At 37.9% G+C, this 16,444-nt stretch overlaps 1 protein-coding gene and 1 non-coding gene across 2 annotated transcripts; both read right to left on the reverse strand.

Moving 5' to 3' along the window:
• Positions 1 to 2,691: 2,691 nt before the first annotated feature.
• LOC122667742 (60S ribosomal protein L23) lies at positions 2,692 to 5,708 on the reverse strand. The gene is made up of 4 exons (XM_043864146.1): positions 5,668 to 5,708; positions 5,268 to 5,552; positions 3,137 to 3,178; positions 2,692 to 2,846 (listed from the first exon to the last, which is right to left on the reverse strand). Exons 1-4 carry the CDS (start codon positions 5,678 to 5,680, stop codon positions 2,764 to 2,766), a joined length of 423 nt encoding a protein of 140 aa, XP_043720081.1. The 5' UTR covers positions 5,681 to 5,708; the 3' UTR covers positions 2,692 to 2,763.
• Positions 4,337 to 4,474, reverse strand: LOC122670170. The gene has a single exon (XR_006334147.1). It is a non-coding gene; the product is annotated as a small nucleolar RNA snoR137 (small nucleolar RNA).
• Positions 5,709 to 16,444: the final 10,736 nt, after the last annotated feature.

Raw genomic sequence — 16,444 nt, forward strand, 5'->3', positions numbered from 1 at the left:
CGATGGGAGATGCATGGGCTAGCCAAGTTGGGAAGAAGAAGAACAAGAGGATAAGGTTGGGTTGGGCCAAGCTCAACTTTGACCCGGCCTGATCTTGACTCAAGGTTGGAAATTCCCAAACCTAACCCACCCTTAGGGCCAAGGTATTTAAACCCAAGCCTTGTTCGGGCTCAGGGTGGGCTCGGGCCGTTAGGGCCAAACTTGCATCCTTGTTCCCAGTTGATGGACTTTGGATTTCCATCCTTCTAACTTGGAATTCACCCTTTGGATCAAGTTCATGCAATCGAACTTCCTTAATTTACCAGATATGGGAGGAATCCCCAATATATATCCTTCTTAGGGTTTAGGGTAACATGAAATGTCATTGAGAGTTCTTGTTTTAATGATGCTTGAACATTCAGGTTGTAATGTGCTCTGGTCTTTGTGATGTTTAGGCATTGCCCGACATATCACAGATTTTGTTAATAATTTGTGTGAGATTCCTTGCCTCCATCCTAGAAGTTTACCCAAAAAGAATAAGGTCGTTTGCGAATGCCATATGTGTAATGTGTTCTCCCCCCCTACACAATCTGATGTCTTGGAGCTATGTATTGCATTTGCCTCCTCAAGGTGGGATGATAGGACCTCTACACATAATACAAAGAGATAGGAAGAAAGAGGATCTCCTTGGCTTAGACCTCACTGTAGAGAGGAAAAATCTAGCAGAGAACTATTCAGAAGAACCACTAGTTGAGAGGTCTCTACGCAAAACATAACCCTATCAATCCACCAAGGATGAAATCCATAGCTACATAAGACCGATCGAATGAAGCCCCATTCGAGGCAATCATATGCCTTGCTCATGTTGATCTTTATGGCCATCAAACTGTTGTGTCTTTTTCTGTGAGATTTGATACAATGCATGAGTTCATGACAAATTAAGATATTATCTTGTATATGCCTACCTCGAATGAACCCATTCAGATTTAATGAGATTATCTTGTGAAGCAATGGTCTCAATCGACTCACCAATATCTTGGTTGTTATTTTGTAGCAAAAGTTGCATAAACTAATAGGTCTCTAGTCTCCAATGGACTCCATGTTCTCCACTTTGGGAATGAGTGTGAGATACGTTCTATTTAGTGGCTTGGAAAAGGCACCGGTGGTGAAGAAATCTTGTACCATAGATATAATATAACCATAGATATAATATTTAGGCCAACAACGTTCCAGGAATTTGTGAAGAACATGCTAGAGAATCCATCAGGACCTGGTGCCTTCCATGGGGACATTTGAAGATCGGTTTTAGATCGGTTTTCGAATCTCCTCTGCAGTGAGCAGTGATGAGTGCAAGTAAACCATCATTATCAGTACTTGTCACTCAGCTAGCAATATGACAGAAGTAATCTGGGTGAATTTGGAGGGCTGGCCTAGGTGAAGATGCTTTTGAAGTGGCCGGTCACCACTTCACTGAGGGCAGTCCTCTGTGTTACGTACAGGCCATGATGGTGGAGGCCTCTGATAATGTTTCTGGCTGTAAACATCATAGTAGTTAGGTCGAAGAATCTGGAATTGCGATCACCTTTAGTAAATAGTAACCCGTATAGAGCGAGACTTCTTTTGCCACAATGATTCTTGTTGATTTAATACCCCCTTAAGTAATGCAATAAAATAGTTTTCTGCATAATACCAATCTTCCTCCCTAGCGCTTTCAATCCTGGAGAATGGAACGAATGTGCTTTTCCTTGTTGATTAGATTCCATACTACCTCTCTATTCCATTTGAGGAGAGAACCTCTAAGGAGAAAGAGTTTCGTTTAGAAGATAAGCCATTGTTCTCCAGAGTCCAGTTGTTGACAACCAACTCCTTGCAACTGTGTTCTAACTTCTAACAGCCAAAATGCTTCAAATCGAAAAGGCCGCCTCCATAGCTAGCGTGTCCTACGATCCTTATAGAGATTGTGTTGGTCTGACACTCTGACGTGGCCATGAACATATATGCTCCACATTAGCCTCTAGGTAGACTTCTACCCAATCAAAATTTGCCAGGGCTCTATCGAATCTACCATCAATAAGGTCAGAGGTTTGACCTTAGATTGGACTGAGAAAGCTCTTTAATTCCTCCCCCCAACCCCCCCCCCCCTTCTCCTCTTGACCCGAGGTGAAAGATAGGAGTTCAATCTCCACCGAGAAACCATTTATCTTTCTTTTTTTTTTTGGGTGAATCAGAGACGAAGTTAGACGGTGAGAACCACTAAGGTCCCCTCAAATGAGTAGAAAGCATATAAACAGAAGTCATGAACCAGCCTTCATTAGAAGTAGGAAGCGTGACATAAATATGGATGCACCAAGAAGACTGAGAGAAGTTGCAAGTCTTAACCATTACCCCAAAATAACAATAAACCACCGGAACAACCAACTGCAGGAGAACATAAGAAGTGGTCGAAACTCAGCAGCAACCTACAAAATCCTTCCTACCGAACATTACTGTTTTTGTTTTAACATAAAACAGCAAAAGAAGCTGCCTACAGTGAAGTAGGGTTCGTAATTCACGATTGGTAAATAAACTCATGATTTGTGCTGAATCAGGAATTGTTTAGCAAACATCACAAATTTAAGATAGTAAGAATAGAGCACAACTAGCATTTCGAATTAGCTAAATTTTCTCACTTTCAAAAACCTAAAATGGAACATCACAGCACTCCACGGTTACAACCAACTAATCGAAACAAAATTTGATAGTCATAAATACATTTTTGAATATTCAAGCTGGGCCTCCCGACTCTTAAACGATGGCATTGGCAGCACTAGCAATCCTAGGCCAGAGATCTGCACACTCCTTTCCTATCGGACCAGTAATAGCTGATCCTGCAAATCCAACAAGCACAATAATGACGAGAAACTCCATAAAGTATCAACTGATCATTGTCAACCAGCACTAAGAACTGCCACACCAGGGGTTGATGTTCTCATAATCCAAATTTCTGACAAACCAATCAAGCTTTGGACTTGCAGTTCAAGAGAACTCCAACGACAAGGATTACAAAGACAGCCACAAGCCATCAGCCCACAAAAAAAATGGTATGCATTCAATATATGGAAGCCAACATCTAATTCTGAGAACTATTTTGTAACATACATTGGAGAATGCAAGTTACCTTTCATTTCTCCCTTGGGATTCACTATAACCCCAGCATTATCTGCAAAAACAATGGCACAACAACAATCAGTGTAGGAAATTATTGACCTCTTTATATACACCTGAACGGAAGAAAGACTACACACCAAAGATCCAACAATTTATTGACAAATCATACGCTTGCTTCAAGATACCCAAAAAAAATGTCTGAACATTAAAAAGATGATCACCCTTACCGTCTTTATTGAACCATAGATCATTTATAATATTTCATTCATAAATAAAATCATATAGCACGCGATTTTCAAAGAGAAACATGGGATACACAAGACTAATATGTCTACTGATGAACTTAGTCCACACTGAACAGCCAAGCAACTATAACTATTATTCATTCTGTTATAAGCAACCTTTCAGGGCACGGACAACTGAGCAAAGTTATCATGGGACTCACGGCAAGGTGACCCAAGGTGTTGGCGGGGGCCTGATGCAAAGCGACACCAACAAGGCGACCAAAATGCCTGTCTAGGGCGACACCAACAAGGTGACCAAAATGCCCGCCTAGGCAACACTAGTTGTCGAAGCGCCTGGATGCCAAGGCAGTAACCTAGGTGACGCCTTGACAACTATGCAACTGAGTACTTTGTAATGTCGACAACCTATTATTTTCTACACGAGTGGATTCTCAGATTTTACTTGGTGGATTCCAAGGGGTTTCAAATGGATTCCTGGCTTCTATCTATTCTACTCTATCTATCACAACAGGTTAAGTTATTCTAGTTCTTAATTTCTTATACACCTGTGGCTCCCCTGTTTTCATTCAAGTATTCTAGTTGCTTTCTTCTGGAATATCTTTTATGATATTGATCAAATTTGACTCAAATTAGGTACACAGTTTCTGATTATCTAATCTATTGATTACTGGTCTCAAGTACTGGGGCTTATTAGTCTATATATAAGTTCTAGCTCTGCTACTCCGTTCTTCTAGTAGCACAATGAGCTGTCTCCACAGGCCATATTAGACATCTGTTTACTGAGCTCTTCTGCAGACACATTATACTCATAACACCCGCCCACATAATTGGGCCTTCCTGACCTCTCTGTATTGAGTTATTACTTTTCTCCCTAAGCTGATCCATTTCTCTGTTTCGGGTCATCCTGGTTCTACTAATCAGTTCTGGTTCTTGTATTTTGGAACAGTTTGGAACTGAGGGAACAGAAATATACCAGAAGACAGGTAACACAATGCCAGAGAAAAGAGCACCATGCTGTTTAAAACTGGCCTTTCTTTAATATATGCTTCTTCCTATGAGTAGTCACATGAATATTGGGACAACTCAACTAGTAAAGAAGCAACAACTCAGCCAAGTCTTATCCCTACTCAGATAATAAGTAAACAACCTTCAGGAAAAATGCACTGTGCACAACAGTGCAACAGATAAGATGTAATGCATTTCGGATTGTGCAGGTCCAACATAATAAAACATTCCAAAATTAATTCCCAATAAGGAAACAATCTGCATGCAGCAATGAATTGTTACGGGAAACAAACATCAAACCATCTGGGGATTACATTTTCTCTATACAAATGCCAGTAGTATTGTGCGCTGAAGCTAGACAACTAGCAAGAATTTAGTAACATGCATGTGGCCTAGACAACCTAGTTTCTACAATTTAATCTATATATTTTCACTGTAGTATGGTATTTAGAAGAACCCGAAAAAATTGCTTTCGACCGCTGGAAGGACTCCACCGACCAAGAACAACATATCGCAATGAATACAACTTAAGACTGTTTTGAGTGTTTTCACTCACCGGAGATACACAAATAACAGATTACAGCAAAACCATGCATTTCAGACATAGCACTCTACTGATCCAAACAATCATGATCTCACCTTTACAACAAATCCAAGCAATTAGCTACACAAGGATATTACGACTTAACTACAAAAAGTGCTGTCGGAGGAAAGATTGAGAGTGATAAAGTTAGACCAAAAAAATTCCTAATCAATATATATGCACTCGTCTGAAATAGAACACATCGAAACATCACATTATTAGCTGTTGATGGTCCAGGAGTAAACATGTAAGAATAACAACAATTAGACTTCTTAGAGATTACTTTAAAACAACCCCAAAAATACTACCTTCAAAGTACATGAAGACACCATCCTTTCGGCGCCAAGGCTTGCGCTGCCTGACTATGACAGCAGGCATGACCTTCTTCCTCAGATCGGGCTTCCCCTTCTTCACGGTGGCCATCACCATGTCACCAACACAAGCAGAGGGCAATCGGTTGAGACGACCCTTGATCCCCTTCACCGATATGATGTAGAGATTCTTTGCTCCGGTGTTGTCGGCGCAGTTAACAGTTGCCGCAACAGGAAGACCCAGCGACATCCGGAACTTGTTTCCGGCCGAACCTCCGCGACCTGCAACTCATTAACAGCAACAACTCATCAGTGAGTTCATCATCGCATATACATACTGGGATACCAAAAACCCTAATCCAAGCGAACAAAGAGATGGAGAAGAAGACTCAGTTACCTCGCTTCGACATTTTGCACCACTTCAACTAGCTTCCGCCTGCTGCTAGCCTCTGAAAGAGCTCCGGGAGAGAGGTTGTGAAGTTTATAGCTAGGGTTTCAGTTGGCAGTCATAATGAATTACCCAAAATCTCCTCTACCTTTTCATTAATGCCAGAACTGTACCAAGTAGTGCGAGATGACTTTTATACCCCCTCATTATCATGTACGGTCCCAATTTTTCCTTTTTTTTTTAATGGAAATAAACTTCATAAATTAAAAAGGGGCAATAAATGGATAACCGAATTCCGAATTTGAATCCTAATCCGCATCCGTATCCGTTTAGAGACATCCATATTCGTTTAGAGATATTCGGAAAAAAATCCGAATACTTAATAACAAAAAATTAAGTAAATAATGATCTTAAGGGTTTTTGAAGATTCAACAGGTTTTAGAATACAAGGACAAGAAAATCATGATTTAAGAAATATGGATTAGAGTGAATTGTATCCACTAGGAGGAGGAAGGTCCAAGTTACACAAGGCAAAGATGTAAGTGGATGGTCGAAAATCTGAATTTGATCTACTTCCGAGTCCGTTTAGAGGTATCAAGCATTCGGCCAAAGAATATCTGAATCCGATCACATCTGATTCGCATCCGAGCCGAATCCGATTTGTTTACATCCCTAGGCAAGAGAGTGCTAACTAATCTTGTAGCCATGCACTAGTGCAGTAGCCAATGAAAGTGTGCACAAAGGCATTGGTTTGGGCCTGATTTGGTATGATTTCTATTCCAATTTTATGGGTTTTTCTATTTCGAAAATTGTTTGATTTGGCTTTTACACTTTATTTAAGTGAAACATAAATCAAATAGAATAAAAATTTTGAAATAGTTGAGCAGTTGTTTCAATTTTGAAATTGAAATTGATTTCACTCTTGCTCTTTAATGAGCACATGATTAATTTGATGCATAAAGCAGTAATTTCATGTTAAAAATAAAACACCACCCTTCTTCTTCTCATGATGGTCTTACCATCACCATGCCCCCTGCCACCACCTTCCCAAACCCACCTCCGTCTGTCACCACCATCCATTCCCAAAGAAAATATTCTAAAAAATTGAACTACCAAATGGATTTCCTATTCCTGAAATATTTTAGATTGATAAAAACACAACAATTTCAATTTATTGATAAAAAAATCTTTTTGTTGACTACTTCATTAAATCAATCTGAAATCAAAATAGAAATTATACCAAATCTGGTATTGAATGTGGTTTTCGATTTCGTTGGAGATTGAATGATCTTTTCGCGCATAAAGGCATTGGATTGTCTCTAGGCACAGGAACCACGCTAACTATGCGACCAGTTAATGTTCTTTTTCCCATTAATAAAAGCAATAATTAACTATAGGGTAATTTACACATACTACCCCTGAGGTTTGACGAAAAGATAATTTTACCCCCCAGTTTTGAGAAATTTACGTACCCCTCTGAGGTTTGCAAACAGTAACAAATAAGCCCATTCCGTCAATTCATGATTAACAGTGTTAAAAATAAGAGGTGAACTGACAAAATTACCCTTGCAAGAAAAAAAAAAAAAAACTTGCAAGTCATCTTCCCCAAATTGATTGGGGAAGATGAGTTGCAGGTTTTATGCAAAATAAGTTTAAAAAGATCTTTTATTTCATGGATAAATGAGTTAATCTTCATGAAATAAGTTGGGAAAAGCAGTGATGAAGAATTTCCCTCTTCTTCCATCTTCCTTCCTCTGCAACTTTTCTAATCACACAACCCTAATCGATCAATTAATGGCACCAAAATCCAAAAACGTTGAAGGTAAAACCTGGCCTCATCCTCAGTTTTTCTCTCCGTCCGCTCAATTTAGAAAATGTTTCTGAATTTTAAGTTTTTGAATTGATCCATCCAAGAATATTTCCTTACAAATGCTTTGTTTCCTTGTAAAATTTCAGGTATTGTGCTTAATTTTGTTGAGGTAATGTTTCTGAATTTTCAGGTTTGTTGGAAAGAAAGAAAGAAAAAGTCGGTCATGACTTACTTGACTGAGTACATTTTCAATCAGATTCACATTGTAGCCTTTTCTAGATGCGATTGAAGAATTAAAAAAAACGTTTGCCAATGTTACTGTTTCATCTTCTTCTTCTTCCCCATTAGCCTCTTCTTTCTTCCCAACAAACCCTAACCCCAATACCTAACCACTCTCTTACATCTCGCTTCTTTATTACCCTAATCTGGACTCTCTCAATAACCCTAATTCAACTAAATCTCCTCCTACTGCCACCGGATACCCAACTGTGGGATCTTCAGACTGACCAGTTTCCTCAGCCAAATCTAATGCCATGGCCTCCTAACTTCCTTCAATGAGCTTCAAATGAACTAGGGTTCTTGTTGTGCCTTTCAGATTTTGCATCCGCGCACTTTCAGAAATGTTAGGATAAGCCCAATTACGATTATGAGTAAGAGTAATTTCTTCATGAACCAATCTGCAAATAATAATCACAGTTTAGCTACGATTAAAAAGATAAGTTAGATGATGGGTCGAGTTCATACATGTCTTTCCTTCCTCTTCAGAAATCAATAATATCCAACGAAGAGAGAAGATTTTCAGGATACCTGCAACTCATCTTCCCTAATCGATTTGGGGAAGATGAGTTGTAGGTTTTTTTTTTTTTTGTTCTTTTCTTGCAAGGGTAATTTTGTCAGTTCACCTCTTATTTTTAACACTGTTAGTCATGAACTGACGGAATGAGCTTATTTGTTACTGTTTGCAAACCTCAGGGGGGTACGCAGAATTTTTCAAAACTGGGGAGTAAAATTATCCTTTCGTCAAACCTCAGGGGTGGTATGTGAAAATTACCCTTAACTATATTGTCCTTCACAACTTCCTGGATGTGATCGGCACCTAGCCTTATAAGTTGAACTATGAACAATAGAAATGTATGTCTATCCATGTTTTCAAAACAAAACGAGCTGAAAAGATAGAAAAATTCTCCCATGGTCACAAGGGGTTTGGATTGTTCTCGTTCTTCATTCTCTATCTTTGACGTTTTGCAAGATGATGGAGTTCGAGGAGTTGGGGAAGGACATTTCGATAGAGGATGGAGTTGATGGATAAGTAGCAGAGGGCAAAGCCATCGACGTATAAGATGGGAACAATAGAAGCTTTGCTGAGGAGGAAGCCCGAGCAGGTCACCGACTATTCATGGGAAGAGTTGAAGCCAAAGAGTAAAGGGAGAGGAGGAGGAGAGGAAAATACCAAAATAACCTCATCCACAATAGAGATAAATAATGTAGTCAAGGGTATAACCAGCTTGGTTCAATCCCATATCATTTTCCTCTCTTTTTACTCTTTGGCCCCGACTCTTCCCTTGAAAAGTCAATGATCCACCGGAAAATTATCATTTCAATTTATTTACCGGTCAATTTCCTCAATTTCCTCTAATAGGACAGTATATTCTGGCAGGGGGAGCCCCACCCTCTACCGGAAAAAAGGAAAGTTTTTTATAACGTAAGATCCAAACCCTTCTTTTATTTGGAAAGAATTGTATATTTAGAAAGAAATCAGGGTCATAGGAAAGGACTTTCAGTGTCTGATAATGTAAAATCCAATTCCTTCTTTTATTTGGAAAGAAGAAAGGGGCGGCACCCTTTATATAAGGCAGGCAAGCAAGCTTGATCGCTACTGTGTTTTTGGGTATCAAATTGCTCACTTCGATGATTTCTGGGGATTCGAACTTCGAATCTTGCGAATAACCAGCCATTAATTCTTGCTGCTTTTCTGTCATTCTTCAGTGGTTCTTTTTTTTGTTGGGGGTGCTTTGTCCTGTAAGTGTTTGTGTTTTTGATTCTGTGGTCATATTTTACTCTGCTATTATTCTCCTGATAAGCTTTGGGTAGGGCCTCATAAACAACAACCATGCCCATTCTAAGTAGCAGTTCATACAAGACTGATAGAGAAAGAGATGATATTTTAGTAGAGTTGATGATTGGCATGAAGGAGATTAAAGAGGATCTTCAATTTCTGAGAGAATCACAAACCACAGGCAGTAATCGACTCAAAACAAAAGGAGCACAGGAAGGTGAAGATGTCCCAGCGAAGAGAGACGACACCCATGGAAATCCTAATCCTAATCCTATTGTAAGAAGACAGGGTATTGAAAAGATAGTGCAAGAAGATCAAGAAAGATCCAATTCTAATCAGTGGCTTGATGATTTAGACATTGATGTTGAAGAGTTGGATGGAAAATCAAGTCCGAATGATTTTATGGACTGGTTGAGTAAGATGGATGACTTCTTTGATTTGTTGGAGATGCCTGAACATCGTCGAGTCCTATTTGCTAAATTGAAACTTAAAGGGCTTGCCAGACGTTGGTGGTCATCTGTAGAAAACAGTCTTTGTCGACAAGATCTACCTTCCATTACTAGCTGGGAAGAGATGAAGCTCAAGTTGAAGAAGAGATTCCTGCCACCTGATTATAAAGAATCCTTGTTTGAGGAGTTGCTTTTACTTCTACAAGAGAATATGTCTGTGGGACAGTACTCAAGGAAGTTTGAGGAATTGTTCTACCGGAATCATTTGATAAAAGAACCTGACTGGAAAACCTTAGTACGATATAAGATCGGTCTCAACCCTGAAATCCAAATGTGTCTCAACCAAGAAATCAAATTGAACAGGATGACTTTTCAATCTTATGGGTTGATAGATGCTATTCGTTTGGCTCTCGAAATTGAAGAGCGTCTGAAACAATTTTCGTCTGGGATTGGGAAGAAAAACAAAAATATGGTTCAAACTCAAACATCCCAAAGTAGCCCAAGTTACACTAATGCTACCAAGCAAAAGCCTTCACAAACAACAACAAATATCAAAGGAAAGGCCATTGCTGAAAGTTCTACAAGAAGGCAGGAAAGCAGAGATGTTGAGTATGAGCGAAAAGAGATGGAGAAACATGATGAATGTTTATTGCAACGCAATAATCCTTTCAGGATGAATGTCTATTGCAGTGGAAAAGTGCTTACAATGGTAATTACGAATGGAAGCGAAGAGAATTATGTGTCCCAGTGCATTGTTAAGGAACTACAGCTCCAAACAGAGGCGCATCCACATCCCTATATTGCATCTTGCTTGGGTATTGGACCTGAATTTGTTGTAAAAAATAGGTGTCTAGTCTCAATTTCAGTGGAGAGCTTGGGCTGATGATATATGGTGTGACATCATTCCAATGGCAACCTCTGATCTAGTACTTGGAAGACCATGGTTGCAGGACAATGACGTTTTGTATGGTGGAAAGGAAAACATATGCAGCTTCAATCGCAATGGAAGGAGAATCAAACTGAGATCCCTGAAGCAGACTGGCGAAAATACTACTCAATTCAGCTACTCAATTATTCGGAAGGATTTGAGAAATGTTGAAACTCACAAAGGGTAAGGGTGAGGGTACACCTAAAAGAAGTTAATAAGGATGCATGAAGACAACTGAAGCTTAAGGTAGGGGTTTTTTGTAGACTCAAATTAGAGGTGTTTCTTTTCTCTTTGGAGTTATTCAGAGTTTAGTTTCTGCTGCTGTTTTCTACATTGAAAATATATGTTTATATCGGTTCAAAGTTATTGATCAACTACATAAAAATTGCTCTCATGATGCTTCTAAAGGAGAGTTTGCCTTATTTCTACAGCTTTGGATACTGGATTATTTTTCATATGGAACACACCCACACCCCTGACCCACTCACCATCCTACACCCAATGGTTCAGAGAAATAGATTGGAATCAGGGTCGATCGATTCCAATTGATGCCCACAACTTATTTTGGAATCGGCAATGAATACTCTTTGATTTTCATTTTTTATTATTTTTCCTACTTTTCGTTTTTTTTGGATAAAATTTTATGTGTTCCTGGTACAACACATCTGATTTCGTATTCTGCCTTGAAAGCTTTTCCCCACCAAATAAGTGTTACAGGCTTACAGCCACACATTTCAGCCTTGAAATGAGCAATTGTTTTCCTCTTTCCCCGAAAAGAACCTTCAACAGTGAATTGCTTCCATTGATGTTGCATAATGAACAGATAGATACCTGAGCATCATGAGAATTGCATCAACATTCTTCTTTATACAACTCTTACAACTTATAGGGATCAAAATCACATAAAGTCATGGAGTTTGATTTGTATTGAAGTGCTGGTATTTGTAGCCTGAATAACAATATAGTGATTCTAGTTTTGGCAATTGGACTACTCATTGTTAGCATGTAAAAATGGACCAATTCTCAGCTGTGTGGAATCTCAGCACCCAAATTATGCCTTAATGAAAGTTTAAAATAGAATTGGTTCCCTTCATCCATTAAGAGTGGCGAAATGAGAATCAAATGTAACTAATTTTTTTTTTGGGTGCATCTTGTTGTAACTTTCCACTTGTGTTATTCCCAAAAGTTCTTTTAATAAAGTGTAAAAAGATATTTTTAAATTAGTTGAACGTTTCTTACCATCGTGTCGTTGTCAGAAGTTGTCATTGTCTTGTCTACTTTTCATGTACACATGTGAAATGACATGATTTTACCTTATTACAACAACAATATTAAGAGCAATTCAGCCTTATCCCAACTAAATGGGGTTGGCTATCCTTTTTTCTCCAATCAGTTCTATTCGGAGCCGTACTTGTTACTAGTCCTAAGCTATGCACGTCATTCCTCAACACTTCTCCTAGAGTCTAGTCTTTTTAGACCTACCCCAGGCTCTTTATATCCTTCGAACTGAACCAAATCCCTCTCCGTACTAGCGCACTCAAAGGCCTCTATTGCACATGTCCATATCACCTTAAACGATTTTTTCACAGGTTATCATGTATCGGAGCTACTCCTAAATTAACTCTCATTTGTTCATTCCTTATTTTTATCTTTTATAATTTTACCACTCAACCATCTCAACATCCTCATTTTAGTTACATTAAGTTTTTTTTGTTAATGTGTTTTTTCACTTTCCGTCGTTCAGCTCCATACATCATTGCTGGGTTGTATAATTGTCCTAGAAAAATTTTTCTTTAAGTTTCAAAGGAATACATTGATCACACAACACTTCAGATGCAACCCTCCACTACAGCCACCCTACTCTAATTCTTTGTGCAACACCATTCTCTATTTCTCCTTCCTTATTTATGATTGAACCTAGTACCTACATTATGCGAAATCTCTCTATCATCAATTTTAACCACCTTGCTATCCATCCTATTATTATAAATTTATATACCATATATATTCTATCTTTATTCTACTTATCTTAAAACCTTTTGATTTCAAGATTGATCTCCATAATTACAATTTCACATTTTTCTCTGCTCTTGTTTCGTCCATAAAAAAAAATCTCATTAGCAAAAAACATACACCAATGAATCTGATCTTGGATGTCTATAGTCAGTTCATCTATGATTAGCTCAGATAAGTACATGTTTAGAACTGATCCTTGATGTAATTCAATTATAGTTGGGAATTTACTACCCTCTCCCTCCTCCCACCGTTCTTACACTAGTCACTACCTTAGTTAGTAAAGTCGCGTATCATACGCGTATTATACGCGTTCCCGTATTTTTAAACGTATAATACTCCCGTCCCCTTATTTTTCCGTATTTTTATAAAAAAACGCATTTTTAAGCAAGCACGTATTATACTCGAATAATACACGTATTATACTTTTTTATAAAAAAATTATCCAAAAGATTAGAATTTAGGGAAACGATTTCACTTTCCCTTTCGTCCCTTTCGATTTGCGTTGAACATCCAACCGTAGCGAGGCAAAAGTAGCCGCCCTCCATCTCCAATCATCCTCGCCATCTCCGTTCAACAAAGCGGCACTTAAGTCTTGTACTCTCCTCTTGTTTCTCTGGTCTTTCAACTTGCTCATGTCATTTTCGGACAATCTACATTCATTTCTTGTAGATTATTGATATTTTGGTATGTTAAATGATAATCTTAGAGATGTTATATAGCATATTATATTATTGTGTTTATTTTAGTTAATAAAATCATGATATTATTTTGTTTATTAGGTGGTGAATGCATGTTATATAATGAATATATGTCCGTTTTTTTAAAGTATTATTGCCGTCTATGCCGTATTATATCCGTATTAAACGCGTCCGTATTATTACCGTATGCATTTTATGAAGCCGGATTTTTGAAAAGTATTATTACCGTCTAATCCGTTTAAGCGCCGTACGTATCCGTTCCGTTCAATTGCCGTTCCCGAACTTACTAACTAAGGTCACTACTCCATTATACATATCTTTAACTATGTCTACATATTTACTTGAAATACTATTCTTATCTAATATTCGGCAGATCAACTTTCTAGGACTCTATCATATGTGTTTTTTTCAAGTCAATAAATATCATATGGAGATCCTTCTTACATTCTCTAAATCTTTCCATTAATCTCCCAAGCAAATAAACAGTTTATATAGTTTACCTTCTGGGCATAAAATCAAATTGGTTATCCAATATATTAATTTATTGTCTTAAGTGGGTTTGAATTAATCTTTTTTTTTATTTTTTGGTAAATGTGGGTTTCAATTAATCTTTTCCATAATGCCATAGTATGGCTCCCAAGTTTTATTCCTCTATAGTTATTACAACTTTGAATATCATCCTTTTTTTAATAAATTGGAATCACAATGCTTCTCCTCCATTCATCTAGCAATTTTCTTGTATTTATAATCTTATTGCAACTTAGTTAGCCAAGTAATCCAACAAAATCCTAAGCCCCCTTTCACACATCAACTAGAATACCATTTGGACCGACCGTTTTACCTATTTTCATCTTTTTTGAGATGTGCGGTTTATTTTTATTGTTATCACAACATTTTAAAATACTATTACTTGTACAGTTTTCATTTAATAAGTTGTAGAAATAGTTTTTCCATATCTATGCATCTAATATGATTGAAATCTTTACCATTTCTTTCCCTCATTTTTGCTATTTTATAAATATCATTTTTTCCCTCCTTTGTGCCTAAATTGCTATGGAGATCCTTATACTAGAACAGGAAAAAAAAGAAGGTAAAGTTACAATTTCTTTTTCATCGATTTGGGTTATTACAAGATTTTCCTTTATTGTTTTTTTAATATCAAACTCTAATTAATGGTTAAGCCAACAAATGTTTATAAAAAAGAAACGATCCATCCTAGTTGTTCACTTAAATATTGATGACATTTAACTTCTCACCATTCATAATCAAACAAGAAACTGCAACCACATATGGTTTCATGTGAAAAAAAAATAAACAAATGAGAATGGTCTTTTACATTTTAACCATGGTAGTTCACAACAAGGGACAAAGAGGAAAAAGAAAAAGGTTCCATCATCAAAAGGTTCCATCATCAAGTTCAGCCCTTGATGTGAACAAACCACATGAAGCACAAAAAAAGCAACTCAAAGTTCTAAATTACAAAGCCTCGAGTTGCAGAACAACTGAGACAATCCTTAGGGAAAAAGGACTCCCAAAAACCCCTAACAAAGAAAACTCCAAGCCAAAGAGAATGAGCAAAAACATTTTCAAAAATCTATTAACACGAATGGACACACAAAAGTCAACTCACTCAAAGGAGTCAGCAGTAAATCTTGCTTCGTGGTTGGGGAGGGATTTTCATCCTCTCAAGTGTGTTGCACTGCCCACCCAGTGCACCACACTTACAAATCCAATCGTAAAAACATGAGCAGTGGCGTCTTATCCTCTTCAGGGGTAAATATATGATGAGAGGAAGATGAGTGACTTGACCAAAGACCTTTTGCATGTCCCAAAAGCAAGGTTGTAGCTTCTTCCACATACTTATTAACCATTGCAATTAATCCAAGTGCTAAAAGCCTGCAATGTTTTTCCAGAACATCATTGCATTCTTGTGCTTCCAAATCTCCCACACTATGATTGCATGAATCATGATGATCTCTTGTTGCTATCTCTTTGGACAACCTAGGGCTTCTTCCCCCAATAAACGATCCACTCATAAAAAGATCAACTTGGATGGATTACAGAAGACATCGTCACATAAGATGCAAACTAAGCTTATTGAGCATGGGGGCATTCAAGAAGGACATGCTCCGCCGTCTCTCTATCTTGACCACAACAAAGGCAATTCTCAGAAGGTACAATATTTTGGTACTTGAGATTAGAATTAACCTAATAGCATTTATGCATGCCTTCCACAAGAAAACTTGAATATTTTGAGAGACTAAAGATGCTAAGTCTATATATGCGGACTTAACAAGAGAAAAAATGCCTTTTGGAAGGGGACCCCAACATAACCTATCCTAGCAACCTTCAAAACTAAGAGGAATTTTTAGCAAAGCCTTCTAAGATTTTTTTGATGAAAGTGTAATCACACAAACCACACACCAATCCCAAAAGGTTAACCGACTTTTAGGACCGTGGAATGGCGGATAAAAACCTTCTAAGATTTGAAAAGTCCCATCTAGCAGTTGAAGCGATGGGATCTGATGCTTGCCTACTGGAATAAACTCTGTGGTCATCAAGCTATGGAATCCAAGGTGGTCCCCATATATGGATAGATTTACCATTACCAACAATCCAAATTAACCCTTTCTGAAGAAAGTTTCTACCTTTAATTATCCTTCTCCATGCCCACGAAGGTTTGGTACCCAATAGTGCTTGAAGGAAGTCTCGATTGGGAAAATAAATGCCGCAGAGAAAATTTGCCCAGAGAAAGTTGGGTTTTCAAACAATTTCCACCCCACTTAAGCATGGAACCATTTTGAATAGTGAAACCCCTCCATCTTAGTC

The sequence above is a fragment of the Telopea speciosissima genome, chromosome 7 (assembly GCF_018873765.1).
Source record: "Telopea speciosissima isolate NSW1024214 ecotype Mountain lineage chromosome 7, Tspe_v1, whole genome shotgun sequence".
Classification (NCBI taxonomy): Eukaryota; Viridiplantae; Streptophyta; class Magnoliopsida; order Proteales; family Proteaceae; genus Telopea; species Telopea speciosissima.

Excerpts from the sequence above, each read along its gene's own strand:
- LOC122667742 (XM_043864146.1), bottom strand. Across the intron at positions 3,179-5,267 it reads TGTCTTCATGTACTTTGAAG|ATAATGCTGGGGTTATAGTG; the intron begins GTAGTATTTTTG and ends TTGTTTTTGCAG. Across the intron at positions 2,847-3,136 it reads TCCCAAGGGAGAAATGAAAG|GATCAGCTATTACTGGTCCG; the intron begins GTAACTTGCATT and ends TTGGATTTGCAG.